Source organism: Bombina bombina, chromosome 3, assembly GCF_027579735.1.
Source record: "Bombina bombina isolate aBomBom1 chromosome 3, aBomBom1.pri, whole genome shotgun sequence".
In the NCBI taxonomy this organism is placed as follows: Eukaryota; Metazoa; Chordata; class Amphibia; order Anura; family Bombinatoridae; genus Bombina; species Bombina bombina.
The window spans coordinates 994,345,803-994,359,802 of NC_069501.1; the positions used below are offsets into that span (position 1 = coordinate 994,345,803).

The window sequence follows — 14,000 nt, forward strand, 5'->3', positions numbered from 1 at the left end:
CAGCTCATGAGCTGCAATGATACGCAAGTTCACGCCATTATATGACCCTTCAGTCCAGGTTTCATCTTCATCAAATGAACTGTGCCCTCTTCTGGAATGTCAGCATGAGCAAGCACCTTCCCTGTAAAAGCAAATGCGCAATGAAGAGTATAGCACTGTATCTGACCTGCATTAATATCTCATTAATCCTATTGAGGATAAAAATCACGTTATTATTCATGAGTGTGTAGAATGTTATTCAGTCTATAAAAACTATATAAACATAGCATTTAGCATTGCTTTTTCTGTTCTTTTTTGTTATACCATCACAAAGGGTAGTAAAGTAAAAAACAACATGTGAAACATGTAAGAAATAAAGAGTAAATAGAAAGGAGCGCCAAAAATAGGCAGGGTCTAATATGAATGATGCTAGATCCTAGGTTGGTATAGCATATGCTGGGTGTTTAGAAAAGTCTCTATGTGTGTGTATCATAAGAACAAATCTAGAAGTTGGGTATGGTGTGTATAACACAAAATATTTATTACAATTAGCACAAAAATCGTATAAAATATCGCACAGTAAAAACAAATGTTATATAGTTAAAACAATTAAATACAATTTCACAGAATAAAAAAGACAGTTAGGTACATGGATCCATGTGGCCAAAGTCCTAAATTAGTATGGCCTAAAACAATCTAAAAACAAATATGGCTGTCTGAATGTGGAATATTTCTAATCCTCACTTATATAGTGTAATGGTGAGGTCGTATTGATAAGTGGTCTCTCTAGTGTAATTTGCACAGTAATTTGTGGTGCAAGTACAGAAATGCCAATCTAACATAACATGAGTTGGAAAAAGGGTGGTTGGTGTGATGTACAAATAAGTGAACTTCGTGATGAAATAAATATACAAAGTTCCATAAAAAATATATATAAAAATGGTCTCAAATGAGATTTACAAAAGCATTTGGGTGAGCACTTAAAATAAACACAAATACGAATGTGATCCAAAAAAATATATGTGTATATAAAAATAAAGCAAATCTCAAAAAAACTTCCTTACACAAGTAAAAATGTTAAGAAAGACTCTTGTGAACAACGAGTGTGTGCACAAATTGATTAGTGTGATCTATAAAATCATATTGGAAGGTGTAAACGTCCCTGAAATTCAGTCCATATGATGAAATGATCCTTTGAAGATCCTTAGTTTGGAATCCTAAAAATATATATGGAAGTCCTAAAAATGTATTGAAGATCCAAATGTGAAAATATGAAAAGTATAAAAAATATAAAAATATAAAAATATGAAAATTGTGTGAAAGTGTGATCGTGTAGAAAAAATGATGAATTGAAAGGTGAAAAAATGATGAAAAAGTAAAAACAAAAAAATTAAAAATAATGATACTCTGGAAATTCCTCAAGACCTATAAGGAAAAAAATACTGACATAGTGTGATACTGTTTAGGTATTTTAGAATTAATAGGAATATAACTCACCATCTATTTTGTCAACGCGTTTCGGCCTGCCAAGGAGGCCTTTCTCAAGACTAATAGATGGTGTTGGTGAGCTCAAGCTTATAAACCCTTACTTGACCAATCATCTCTATGTTGGTGGCGCCAAAATTTTGCGCCAAAAACGTTAAAACCGGAAGTGTTGAACCGGAAGTGGTTACATGTCTTACCGGATGTTCATTCCGTTTTTTTGTTGTTTTTTTCATTTTTTGGCCATTTTTTCTCGATACTGTTTTTTATTATTTAGTGGGGGAATGTATAATTGTTTCCCGTTAGAGTTTCTATATTGCCTGTTCCTAATCTTATTATGTTGCCGGGTGCCGTAATTCTTAAGGACCGGAAGTGCTCAGAATGATGTGACTTCCGGTATGTTTCCCTACAACCGGAAGTGTGAGAGGGGAGAGTTTCCGGTTCCGTCTATATATTGGTATTCAATTATCGTTATATCTACTTACGTGGTGCAATCTGCCCACCTGATTTAAATCGGTATAATCTTGCTACCTATCCTATAGGTGTCAAGTGTGTGTTGATTATTCTAAAAATGGGAAGTATTGTTTGGCCAAATCCCTTCCGGTATCATTACCTAAAACCGGAAGTTGAGAGCAGTATCCAGGTCTTTATCCTATATTGTTATAATAAGGGATTGATTGGTCAAGACTATAATACAAGATTCTATAGTTCTTGTGCATGTCATATACAAACCTTACCAATCTAATTATGTTTAGCGCATAATTGGTTGGCATGTGTCATTCTAAATATTTGTAATACATGTATATTGATCTTATGTATAGGGTCACACATAATTACATGTTTTTTAGTTTCAAAAAATGGTTTTCTACAAATCCGAGACCATAACCCATGGGTCTATAGTTATTATGTGTATCATATGCAAAACATAGTTCTGTTTGATACACAGTTGGTTGGCATGTGTCATTCTAGATATTTACAATATATACTTATTGATCTTACATATAAAATGGTATATAATTACAAGGTTCTTAGTTTTTTAGTTTCAGAAAATAGTTTTCCACAAATTTGGTGGAATCCTTACTATAATATGTCTATTGAGTAGAATCCTTACTGTTGGATGTAAGAAACACAACATTTTTTCTTTCACGATTAAGGGCTCCATGTACTAAGCAGCGAAAGCTGCTCCGGAGCCCTTGTGGGGCAGGTTTGCATATAAGAGCCTGCTTCACGCAATGTAAGAAGCAGTGGTCTTTAGACCGCTGCTTCTTACACCATACGCCACTTCTGAGGTGGCGAGGGAAAAAAGAGCTTGCTCATTCTTGGGTGATTGAAAATTCCCTTCTCTCAAACGATTAGTCACGCGAGAGAAGGGGTCGGCATTACACGCTCACTTGAGCGTGTAATGATACATACGGGCAGCGGATCCTGTTTGTCTGCTGCTCGTATGTTGCAAAGGCGAGTAGACAACTACTCGAGTTAAGAAGCTTGTCCGCTCGCTCCTTCATACATGGAGCCCTAAGATACTTTTAACTTTCTAATTTACTTCTATCATCTAATATGCTTTGTTCTGTTTGTATCCTTTGCTGAAAACTATACCTAGGTAGACTTAGGAGCAGCATTGCACTACTGAGAGCTAGCTATTAATTGGTTGCTCCACATAAATGTCTCTTTTCCTTGGCTGACCTAAAGTGTTCAACTAGCTCCTAGTAGTGCAATACTGCTCTTTCAACAAAGAATACCAAGAGAGACAAGCACATTTGGTAATGGAAGTAAATAAGAAAGTTGTTTAAAACGGTATCCTTTATCTGAATCATGAAATAAAACAAATTGGGTTTAATGTCCCTTTAAGTGATATAATTACAGTCTGCAATGAAAGCTGGTATTTTCTTGAATCATGAAAACTATTAAAAATATTTCACCTTAGGTATTGATGGAAATGAAAAACTGCAGAAGTGATGCATATAAGTAAATATAAAGCCACAAGATATTTCATGGTAATAAACCATTCAATAAAGAAAGACAGATAACCATAAGTAATAAAGGAATCATATTTGTTCACAAGTTAAATCCATATATAAACCAAAATAGACGTATAATAATATCTTAAAGGGACAATAATTTCATAAAAACTATTATATGTACACTAAACCAGATTAAATGAGATAAACAAGAACCAAAACAATTCTTCTTCTTCCGTTTGCTCATTTTTACCTGGAAAATAGAATCATATACTTTATGATGTATTATAGCAACGATCTAACAGTGTCATACACCAAAACATATATTGCAATGGTGAAGAAAGGAGTGAACTAACTATTTATTTCATTTGTGTACTTCATATTAATTTTATTAGTATACTTCATAATCATTTAAAGAGAACACTATTGGAAAGCTTACCAGGACCATCAAATGGACGTGAGCAGCTGATGCCACGTCGGTGGAATGAAATGCGTATGTCTGCTCTCCCGTATTTGACCTCCTTAAATGTAAGTGGTGTGACATCACTCCAGTACTTGAAGGCTGATTGGATAGCAGCCTTCACCTCAGAAGGCTTCATATCTGGTGTGTAATTGTATATTCGATAAGTCAGGTTCTTTTTCCGCCATCGACCTTTTTAAAAATAAAAAGACAAATGAAAATACATCAGCAGCATCACAAATCAGAAGTACAACACATTAATTTATGTTTACCATCTTGGGTGAAACATAAAGATGTATCTAGGATGAGTTTCTTATGCATTAATTAAATATGAATTTTATTTTTTAACATTTTCTTACATACAAATTATCTGTATTTATCTTATTAAGGGCTAGATTACGAGTGGTGAGCTAACAGCTGTGCGCGAGTGCTAACGGGGTTTATTGTTGCTCTTTGCGCGTGTCAGAAGTTGCGCAGATTTTACAAGTTGAAAGTAAACGAGTTCGCTTGAGACCAATTGAATTTAACGTTCATTGAGTTAGCGCGACTTCAGAGCTCTAGTTAACTGTTACATTCTAATAAAAAGTTGCACAAAACACATAAAAAACACATTAAAATGTACAGTTACACTCATACTAACACCATCTAATAAAAATTATTTAAAAAAGGGTTATAAGGGCTCAAAGATATGAGGCCTCAGCTGTGTGTGTGAGTGTGAGTGTGTGTCTGTGTGTGCAAATATGCATTTATTTATGCAATATTCATATTGAATAAAGTGGGTTTTTTGTGTTTGTATTGTAAATATTTCACATTCCAATGTTCTTGACATAGGGGAATATATTCACAGTATTTTTAAATAGATATTCCTATATATATCATTATATCTGTATACTGTATATCTATACCAATATTTAATTATATATATATATACAGGGAGTGCAGAATTATTAGGCAAGTTGTATTTTTGAGGATTAATTTTATTATTGAACAACAACCATGTTCTCAATGAACCCAAAAAACTCATTAATATCAAAGCTGAATAGCTTTGGAAGAAGTTTTTAGTTTGTTTTTAGTTATAGCTATTTTAGGGGGATATCTGTGTGTGCAGGTGACTATTACTGTGCATAATTATTAGGCAACTTAACAAAAAACAAATATATACCCATTTCAATTATTTATTTTTACCAGTGAAACCAATATAACATCTCAACATTCACAAATATACATTTCTGACATTCAAAAACAAAACAAAAACAAATCAGTGACCAATATAGCCACCTTTCTTTGCAAGGGACACTCAAAAGCCTGCCATCCATGGATTCTGTCAGTGTTTTGATCTGTTCACCATCAACATTGTGTGCAGCAGCAACCACAGCCTCCCAGACACTGTTCAGAGAGGTGTACTGTTTTCCCTCCTTGTAAATCTCACATTTGATGATGGACCACAGGTTCTCAATGGGGTTCAGATCAGGTGAACAAGGAGGCCATGTCATTAGATTTTCTTCTTTTATACCCTTTCTTGCCAGCCACGCTGTGGAGTACTTGGACGCGTGTGATGGAGCATTGTCCTGCATGAAAATCATGTTTTTCTTGAAGGATGCAGACTTCTTCCTGTACCACTGCTTGAAGAAGGTGTCTTCCAGAAACTGGCAGTAGGACTGGGAGTTGAGCTTGACTCCATCCTCAACCCGAAAAGGCCCCACAAGCTCATCTTTGATGATACCAGCCCAAACCAGTACTCCACCTCCACCTTGCTGGCGTCTGAGTCGGACTGGAGCTCTCTCTCCTTTACCAATCCAGCCACGGGCCCATCCATCTGGCCCATCAAGACTCACTCTCATTTCATCAGTCCATAAAACCTTAGAAAAATCAGTCTTGAGATATTTCTTGGCCCAGTCTTGATGTTTCAGCTTGTGTGTCTTGTTCAGTGGTGATCGTCTTTCAGCCTTTCTTACCTTGGCCATGTCTCTGAGTATTGCACACCTTGTGCTTTTGGGCACTCCAGTGATGTTGCAGCTCTGAAATATGGCCAAACTGGTGGCAAGTGGCATCTTGGCAGCTGCACGCTTGACTTTTCTCAGTTCATGGGCAGTTATTTTGCACCTTGGTTTTTTCACACGCTTCTTGCGACCCTGTTGACTATTTTGAATGAAACGCTTGATTGTTCGATGATCACGCTTCAGAAGCTTTGCAATTTTAAGAGTGCTGCATCCCTCTGCAAGATATCTCACTATTTTTGACTTTTCTGAGCCTGTCAAGTCCTTCTTTTGACCCATTTTGCCAAAGGAAAGGAAGTTGCCTAATAATTATGCACACCTGATATAGGGTGTTGATGTCATTAGACCACACCCCTTCTCATTACAGAGATGCACATCACCTAATATGCTTAATTGGTAGTAGGCTTTCGAGCCTATACAGCTTGGAGTAAGACAACATGCATAAAGAGGATGATGTGGTCAAAATACTCATTTGCCTAAAAATTCTGCACTCCCTGTATATATATATATATATATATATATATATATATATATATATATATATATATATATATATATATATATATATATATATATATATATATATATATACACACACAGTTGTATGCAAAGGTTTAGGCACCCCTGACAATTTCCATGAAATATTCCTATATATTTCTGTACCTATATTTAATCATCTATCTATCTATCTATCTATCTATCTATCTATCTATCTATCTATCTATCTATCTATACAGTGTATATATATATATATATATATATATATATATACACATACATAAATATATATATATATATATATATATATATATATATATATATATATATATATATATATATATATATATATATATATATAAAAATATATATGGATGGATGGATGGATATATATTTTACCAAAAAAACATTCATATACTGTATATATAAAATATGTATTTATGAATAAATAGAACATATTCTACTATGTGAAGAGCATTGGAATATGTAAGAACTTACCTGATAAATTAATTTGTTTCATAGTGGCAAGAGTCCATGTATACATATAGCCAAGAAGTGACGTGTAAAAAGGAGTAAAAAAGCATACAAAAAAAGAGGAACTGGAGAAAATAATGTGCTTTTATACAAAAAAACATAACCACCAAAAAATAGGGTGGATCTCTTGGACTCTTGCCACTATGAAAGAAATTAATTTATCAAGTAAGTTCTTACATAAATTATGTTTTCTTTCATGTAAGTGGCAAGAGTCCATGAGCTATTGACGTATGGGATACAATACCCAAGATGTGGAAATCCACGGAGTCACTAGAGAGGGAGGAATAAAATAACAACAGCTACTTCCGCAGAAAAAATTAAATCCAAATAATAAATGTTTTCTTAAATTTAAAAAAAATTAAATCATAGGCAAAAGGAATCACTGAGACAGCTACCTGAAGAACTTTTCTACCAAAGACTGCATCTGAAGAAGCAAATACATCAAAATGGTAAAATTTAGTAAATGTATGCAAAGAAGACCAAGTTGCTGCTTTGCAAATCTGATCAACGGAAGCTCCATTCTTAAAAGCCCAAGAAGTGGCAACTGATCTGGTAGAATGAGCTGTAATTCTCTGAGGCGGAGACTGCCCCACCTCCAAATAAGCCTTGTCAATCAAAAGTTTCAACCAAGATGCCAAAGGAATGGCAGAGGCTTTCTGACCTTTCCTGGAACCAGAGATAATAACAAATAGACTAGAAGTCTTTTTGAAATCCTTAGTAGCTTCAACGTAGTATTTCAAAGCTCTTACCACATCCAAATAATGAAGAGATCTCTCAAGAAAATTCTTAGGATTAGGACACAAAGAAGGAACAACAATTTCCCTACTAATGTTGTTAGAATTCACAACTTTAATCAAAAATGTAAACAAAGTCCTTAAAACCGCTTTATCTTGATGAAATATCAGATAAAGAGACTCACAAGAGAGAGCTGACAACTCAGAAACTCTTCTAGCAGAAGAGATAGCCAAAAGAAATAACACTTTCCAAGAAAGTAGTTTAATATCCAAAAAATGCATAGGTTCAAAAGGAGGAGCCTGCAAAATCCTTAAAACCAAATTAAGACTTCAAGGAGGAGAAATAGACTTAACAGGTTTGATACGAACCAAAGCCTGAACAAAACAGTGAATATCAGGAAGCTTAGCAATCTTTCTATGAAATAAGACAGAAACAGCAGATATTTGTCCCTTCAAAGTATTTGCAGACAAACCCTTATCCAAACCATCCTGAAAAAACTGTAAAATCCGAGGAATTCTAAAAGAATGCCAAGAAAAAATTATGAGAGGAGCACCATGAAATATAGATTTTGCCAACCCGATAATAAATCTTCCTCAAAACAGAATTATGAGCCTGTAATATAGTGTCTATTACTGAGTCAGAGAAACCTCTATGACTAAGAACTAAGCGTTCAATTTCCATACCTTCAAATTTAGAGATTTGAGATCCTGATGGAAAAACGGCCCTTGAGACAGAAGGTCTGGCCTTAAAGGAAGCGGCCAAGGCTGGCAACTGGACATCCGGACACAATTTGCATACCAAAACCTGTGAGGCCATGCAGGTGCTATCAGAAACACATGAGATTGTTTCAATATGATCTTGGAGATCACCCTTGGGAGAAGTACTAGAGGTGGAACAATGTAAGCAGGTTGGTAAAACCAAGGAACTGCCAATGCATCCACCATCTTTGTATGAGGATCCTTGGATCTGGAAAGATATCTGGGAAGTTTCTTGTTCAAATGAGAGGCCATCAGATCTATTTCTGGAAGACCCCACATTTGAACAATCTGATGAAACACATCCGGATGGAGAGACCACTCTCTCACTGGATGCAAAGTCTGATGACTTAGATAATCTGCTTCCCAATTGTCTACACCTGGAATATGAATCTAAGAAATTAGACAAGACTTGGACTCTGCCCAAGAAAGTATTCAAGATACTTCCTTCATTGCTAGGGAACTGTGATTCCCTCCCTGATGATTGACATATGCCACTGTTGTGATATTATCTGTCTGAAAATGAATGAAAAGTTCCCTCTTCAATAGAGGCCAAGCCTGAAGAACTCTGAAGATAGCACAGAGTTCTAAAATTTTGATTGGTAACCTCGCCTCTTGAGGTTTCCAAACCCCTTGTGCTGTCAGAGACCCCCAGACAGCTCCCCAACCTGAAAGACTTGCATCTGTTGAGATCACAGTACAGGAAGGGCGAACAAAAGAGGCTCCTTGAATAATACGATGATGGTCTAACCACCAAGACAGAGAGAGTTGAATGTTGGGATTTAAGTATATCAACTGTGATATCCGAGTATAATCCCTGCACCATTGATTCAGCATGCAAAGCTGCAGAGGTCTCATATGAAAACGAGCAAAGGGGATTGCGTCCGATGCTGCAGTCATAAGACCTAAAACTTCCATGCACATAGCCACTGAAGGGAATGATCGAGACTGAAGGTTTAGACAAGCTAAAACCAATTTCATTTGCCTCTCGTCTGTTAAAGGCAGAGTCATGGACACTGAATCTATCTGGAAACCTAAAAAGGTGACCTTTGTTTGAGGAATCAAGAAACTCTTTTGTAAATTAATCCTCCAACCATGCCTTTGAAGAAACGACATTAGTTGTTTTGTGCGAGATTCTGCTAAATGAAAAGACTGAGCAAGTTCCAAGATATCGTCTAAATAAGGAAACACTGCAATACCCTGCTCTCTGATTACAGATAGAAGGGCACCGAGAACCTTCAAAAAGATTCTTGGAGCTGTCGCTAGGCCAAATGGAAGAGCGACAAACTGGTAATGCTTGTCTAGAAAAGAGAATCTCAGAAACCGATAGTGGTCTGAATGAATTGGAACATGAAGATAAGCATCCTGTAAGTCTATTGTGGACATAAAATGTCCTTGCTGAACAAAAGGCAGAGTAGTCCTTATAGTCACCATCTTGAAAGTTGGGACACTTACAAAACAATTGAAAAGTAGACTTTTGTTCCTTATTCTGACGAAAGGAATGAAAACAATTAGGAGTCATAAATTTACCCTTAGATTTTTTATCTTGAGGTAAGAAAACTCCCTTCCCACCAGTATCAGTGGAAATAATAGAATCTAATTGAGAACCAAATAAATTCTTACCCTGGAAAGATAGAGATAGTAGTCTAGATTTAGACACAATGTCAGCATTCCAAGATTTAAGCCATAAAGCTCTTCTGGCTAAAATAGCTAAAGACATAGATTTAACATCAATCTTAATAATTTCAAATATAGCATCACAAATGAAATGATTAACATGTTGAAGCAAAAGAAAAATGCTAGTCAAATCATGATCTTCTACCTGCCATGCTAACTATCCAACCAAAAAGTTTAAGCAGAAGCCATATCAGCCATTGAAATAGCAGGTCTAAGAATATAGCCAGAATGTAAATACTGTATGCTCTTCTAAGATAAGATTCAATCTTCCTATCCAAAGGATCCTTAAAAGAAGTACTATTTTCCATAGGAATAGTAGTATGTTTGGCAAGAGTGGAAATAGCCCCATAAACCTTAGGAACTTTTTCCCAAAATTCTAAATTAGCCACAGGTAAAGGATACAACTTCTTAAACCTAAAAGAAGGATTGAAAGAAGAACTAGGCTTAGACCATTCCTTAGTAATAATATCAGAAACAGCATCTGGAACAGGCAAAACCTCAGGAGCAACCTTAGGAGGTTTAAAAACAGTATTCAAACATTTACTGGCTTTATTATCAAGAGGACTAGACTCTTCAATACCCAAAGTAACCAGAACGTCCTTCAATAGAGAACAAATATAATCAATCTTAAACAGATAGGAAGATTTGTCAAATTCAGAATCTGAATCAGTATCTTGTAAACCAGAAGAATCCTCATCAGCAGAGGATATTTCAGTAAGCTGTCGGTTAATACAAATTTAATCAGATTTATGAGAAGTTTTAAAAGACCTTTTACTTTTATTTGAATGCAGAATAGCACACATAGCCTTATCTATAGCTGCAGCAAAATCAGGTACTTTAGACTTTGAAGAAACAACAAACGGTTTATTAGTACTAATAGAAACATTATCGGCATGCAAAAGCTTATCATGACAGATGCCACATAATTGGGCTGAAGAAATAACATCAGTTAATTTACAACAGACACACTTAGCTTTGCTAGAACTGTTTTCAGGAAGCATGGTTTCTACAGCAACATCAGAGGCAGTATCAGATTGAGACATCTTGCAAAATGTAACAAGAAAAAAACCACATTTAAATAAAATATACAATTTCCTCATATAGCAGTTTCAGGAATGGGAATAAATGCTTATGCAAAAGTAGGATGCAAAAAAATAAGCATCATAGACGCACTTTCGAGCCAAAAAAATTTCCGCGCCAAGAATGACGCCATAAAAAACTGCATTTTGCGTCCCCGTGAGCCTAGTTTGTCTGTGACAATTTGGAAAGCAAAGTCAAATTTTAAAAATCTGAAGCCCCAGGTAAGAGATAAAAATAAAAAATAATCTTCCTAAATATAAATTCCATACTGAAACTGATAGTCTGTAGAAAAGGGAAATATACATGTACCTGACTCTTGGCAAATATAAGCAAATACATATATTGAAAACATTATAACATAAAGCGCCAAACATAGCTAAGAATGTCTTTAAAAAAAAAAAAGAAGATACATACTTACCGGAAGACAACCATCCACATATAGCAGACAGCCAAACCAGTACTGAAAAATATCAGCAGAGGTAACGGTATAATAGTATATAGTCGATCTGAAAAGGGAGGCAAGGAATGAATCCCTACAACCGATTACAGAGAGCCTTTGAAAGGATTTTCCATGGGTGAAACCACTTAATCAACAGGCAATACTCCCTTCACATCCCCCTGACAAACACTGTACTCTGAGAGGAATTGGGCTTCAAAATGCTTAGAAGCGCCTTTCACAGAAGAAAATTAAGCACATCTTGCTTCACCACCTCCACAGGGAGGCAAAGTTTGTAAAACTGAAGTATGTGTGAGGTGGGAGGTGTATTTGTAGGTATTTTGAGGTTTGGGAAACTTTGCCCTCTCCTGGTAGGAATGTATATCCCATATGTAACTAGCTCAATGTCTCTTGCCACTTACATGAAAGAAATTCATATTTCATAAAGGGTTCCCACACTTGAGAAAATGTGATTGGGTTTGCCCATGAGTATGGATGCTAGTTTTTTCCCCACTTTTTACTCTCTATTGATGTCTATGGGAGAATGTTCTAACTACGGCTTTTTGCATGTGTCGAGTTAGCACATGAGCGAAAACTTTTAACTTGTAATATGCACAGAACCAGCCAGAGCAGTTAGCACGTGAGTGCTATAGCAAGAGCTATCCAGGGTGCTATCACTATGCTATACTAAATAGAATATCAAAGCATTAGGAAAGTTTTTTTCTTACTTTGGAGATGTCTTTTATTTTTTTTAAGGGACATAAATTTAACATAATCTCCCTACAGAAAAAAATAATTAATAAATGAAAATAAAACATTGGAATATAAATTGCGCTAAGAGAACAACAGTGTTAAATGATTTTAAAACCATTTGTTTGCAGTGCTCAAATGCTGATAGATGCCATCAGTTTAATGCTCCTTTAAATATGGCTCATCTAAATCCCACCAGTACGGTACCAGCCTACAAACATTTTATTAGACATTTTAAGATCACCCTGCAGCTTATTGTCTTGCTTACCCAATAGCAAGTATCTAAGAGTCCTCTGATTAAATGGATCTTCAAGTCCACACCGAGGCTCCCTCATCTTTTCCAGTGATTTGTCATCCAGGATTCCTGTTCCAGGTAGTTGAAATGAGAGCTGGAAAATTCTAAAGGGAGAAAGGGCTAGTTTAGCTTATAGTTATTGATAATTATGTTGCAAAATAGTAACAAATATACTGTTCTGTTTGTTTGTTTTTACAACCTTCAGTGAGAATGACATCACATGAAAGATAAGAATCTGCCATTTAACTGAAAGATATAGGTGATTTCCATAAAAAATGACAACATTTAAAGTACTGTCTCCCCGAGGGGGACATGTTTTCTAACAGAGCCTCTCTTTTCCCTATTTTTGCTAGAGGGACATCCCTTTCAAATGAGGGGTCACTTGTTTCCCTAGGATGCTGCTGATCACCATTAAAAATGGTGATCACCTGCCCTACTAGAATCTAGGTGCAATGTTTGATGAATAAAAAGCACTTTCAGAACACATGTTCCCTTTTAGAATACAGAGGGGTTTAGGTCTACAGTTTGAAAAGAGAGGAGAACCCTTTTCAAAATAAGTGTTCTCATACCCTGGTCATTAGAGGTGATGACAATAAAAAGGGCTTTTACTCACCTGATGTATTTACTGTGTGGTGGACAGTGACTCCAAATGATCCCTAAGCCCCTAAAGGGAGCATAGAGTCCCTAAAGACATCATACAAAACATATGAAAGATGGGATAACCCACTTTTAAATGAGGGGTCTCATGCCTCTTTTAGGTAGCAAGTGAATGTCATAACAATATCACCTGTCTAATCAGTCAATTTTTTTGATTCTGTGGGCTTTCCTAGGCGTGTGCATGGGGTGTGTCAGATTTTGAGGAGGCCTGAGCACAAGTTTGAAAACTAGTGCTTAAGGTCATCAGTTCTGCAAGCCCTTGGGTGCAGCAACAGGCTGGGTGTCCACAACCTTCCCTTCCACACTTCCTCTCCCTCCCTTTGCCAACTTAAATTCACCTCCCTATCTCCCTTCCTGTGCTGTGTCAATGTCCCGCCCCATATAAAAACTAAACTGCAATGTAAGTGAAGCAGCCACTGGTTGGCTGAGAAACGCGTTGCTACTAATTTTAAATTTTATAATAAAGTAAGTTATTACTTACCACCCTACCAATCTGGTATTTGGACAACTGCGAGTTCCTGAACCGCTGGAGTATAAGTCTACTGGGTGACTATTGATCCCAGCTTGCCTCTGCAGCACCAAGGGAGGTGCTCCACCTATTGTGAGTAAATGTCATATACTCATATTATCTATTGTGTATCTACAGTACTAGGCCATATAGGCACCCTTTGTGCTCTATATTATTCTCTACAGATTACAACACTCTG

The 14,000-nt window shown here is 36.1% G+C and overlaps 1 protein-coding gene across 1 annotated transcript in view; it reads right to left on the reverse strand.

Annotated features, from left to right (window-relative positions):
• Positions 1 to 14,000, reverse strand: part of MMP19 (matrix metallopeptidase 19) — a 44,078-nt gene that overhangs the window by 20,338 nt on the left and 9,740 nt on the right. Inside the window, 4 exon segments of the mRNA XM_053705508.1 lie at positions 1 to 74; positions 77 to 121; positions 3,859 to 4,071; positions 12,610 to 12,740. Of these exon segments, the coding sequence (XP_053561483.1) occupies positions 1 to 74; positions 77 to 121; positions 3,859 to 4,071; positions 12,610 to 12,740 (463 nt within the window).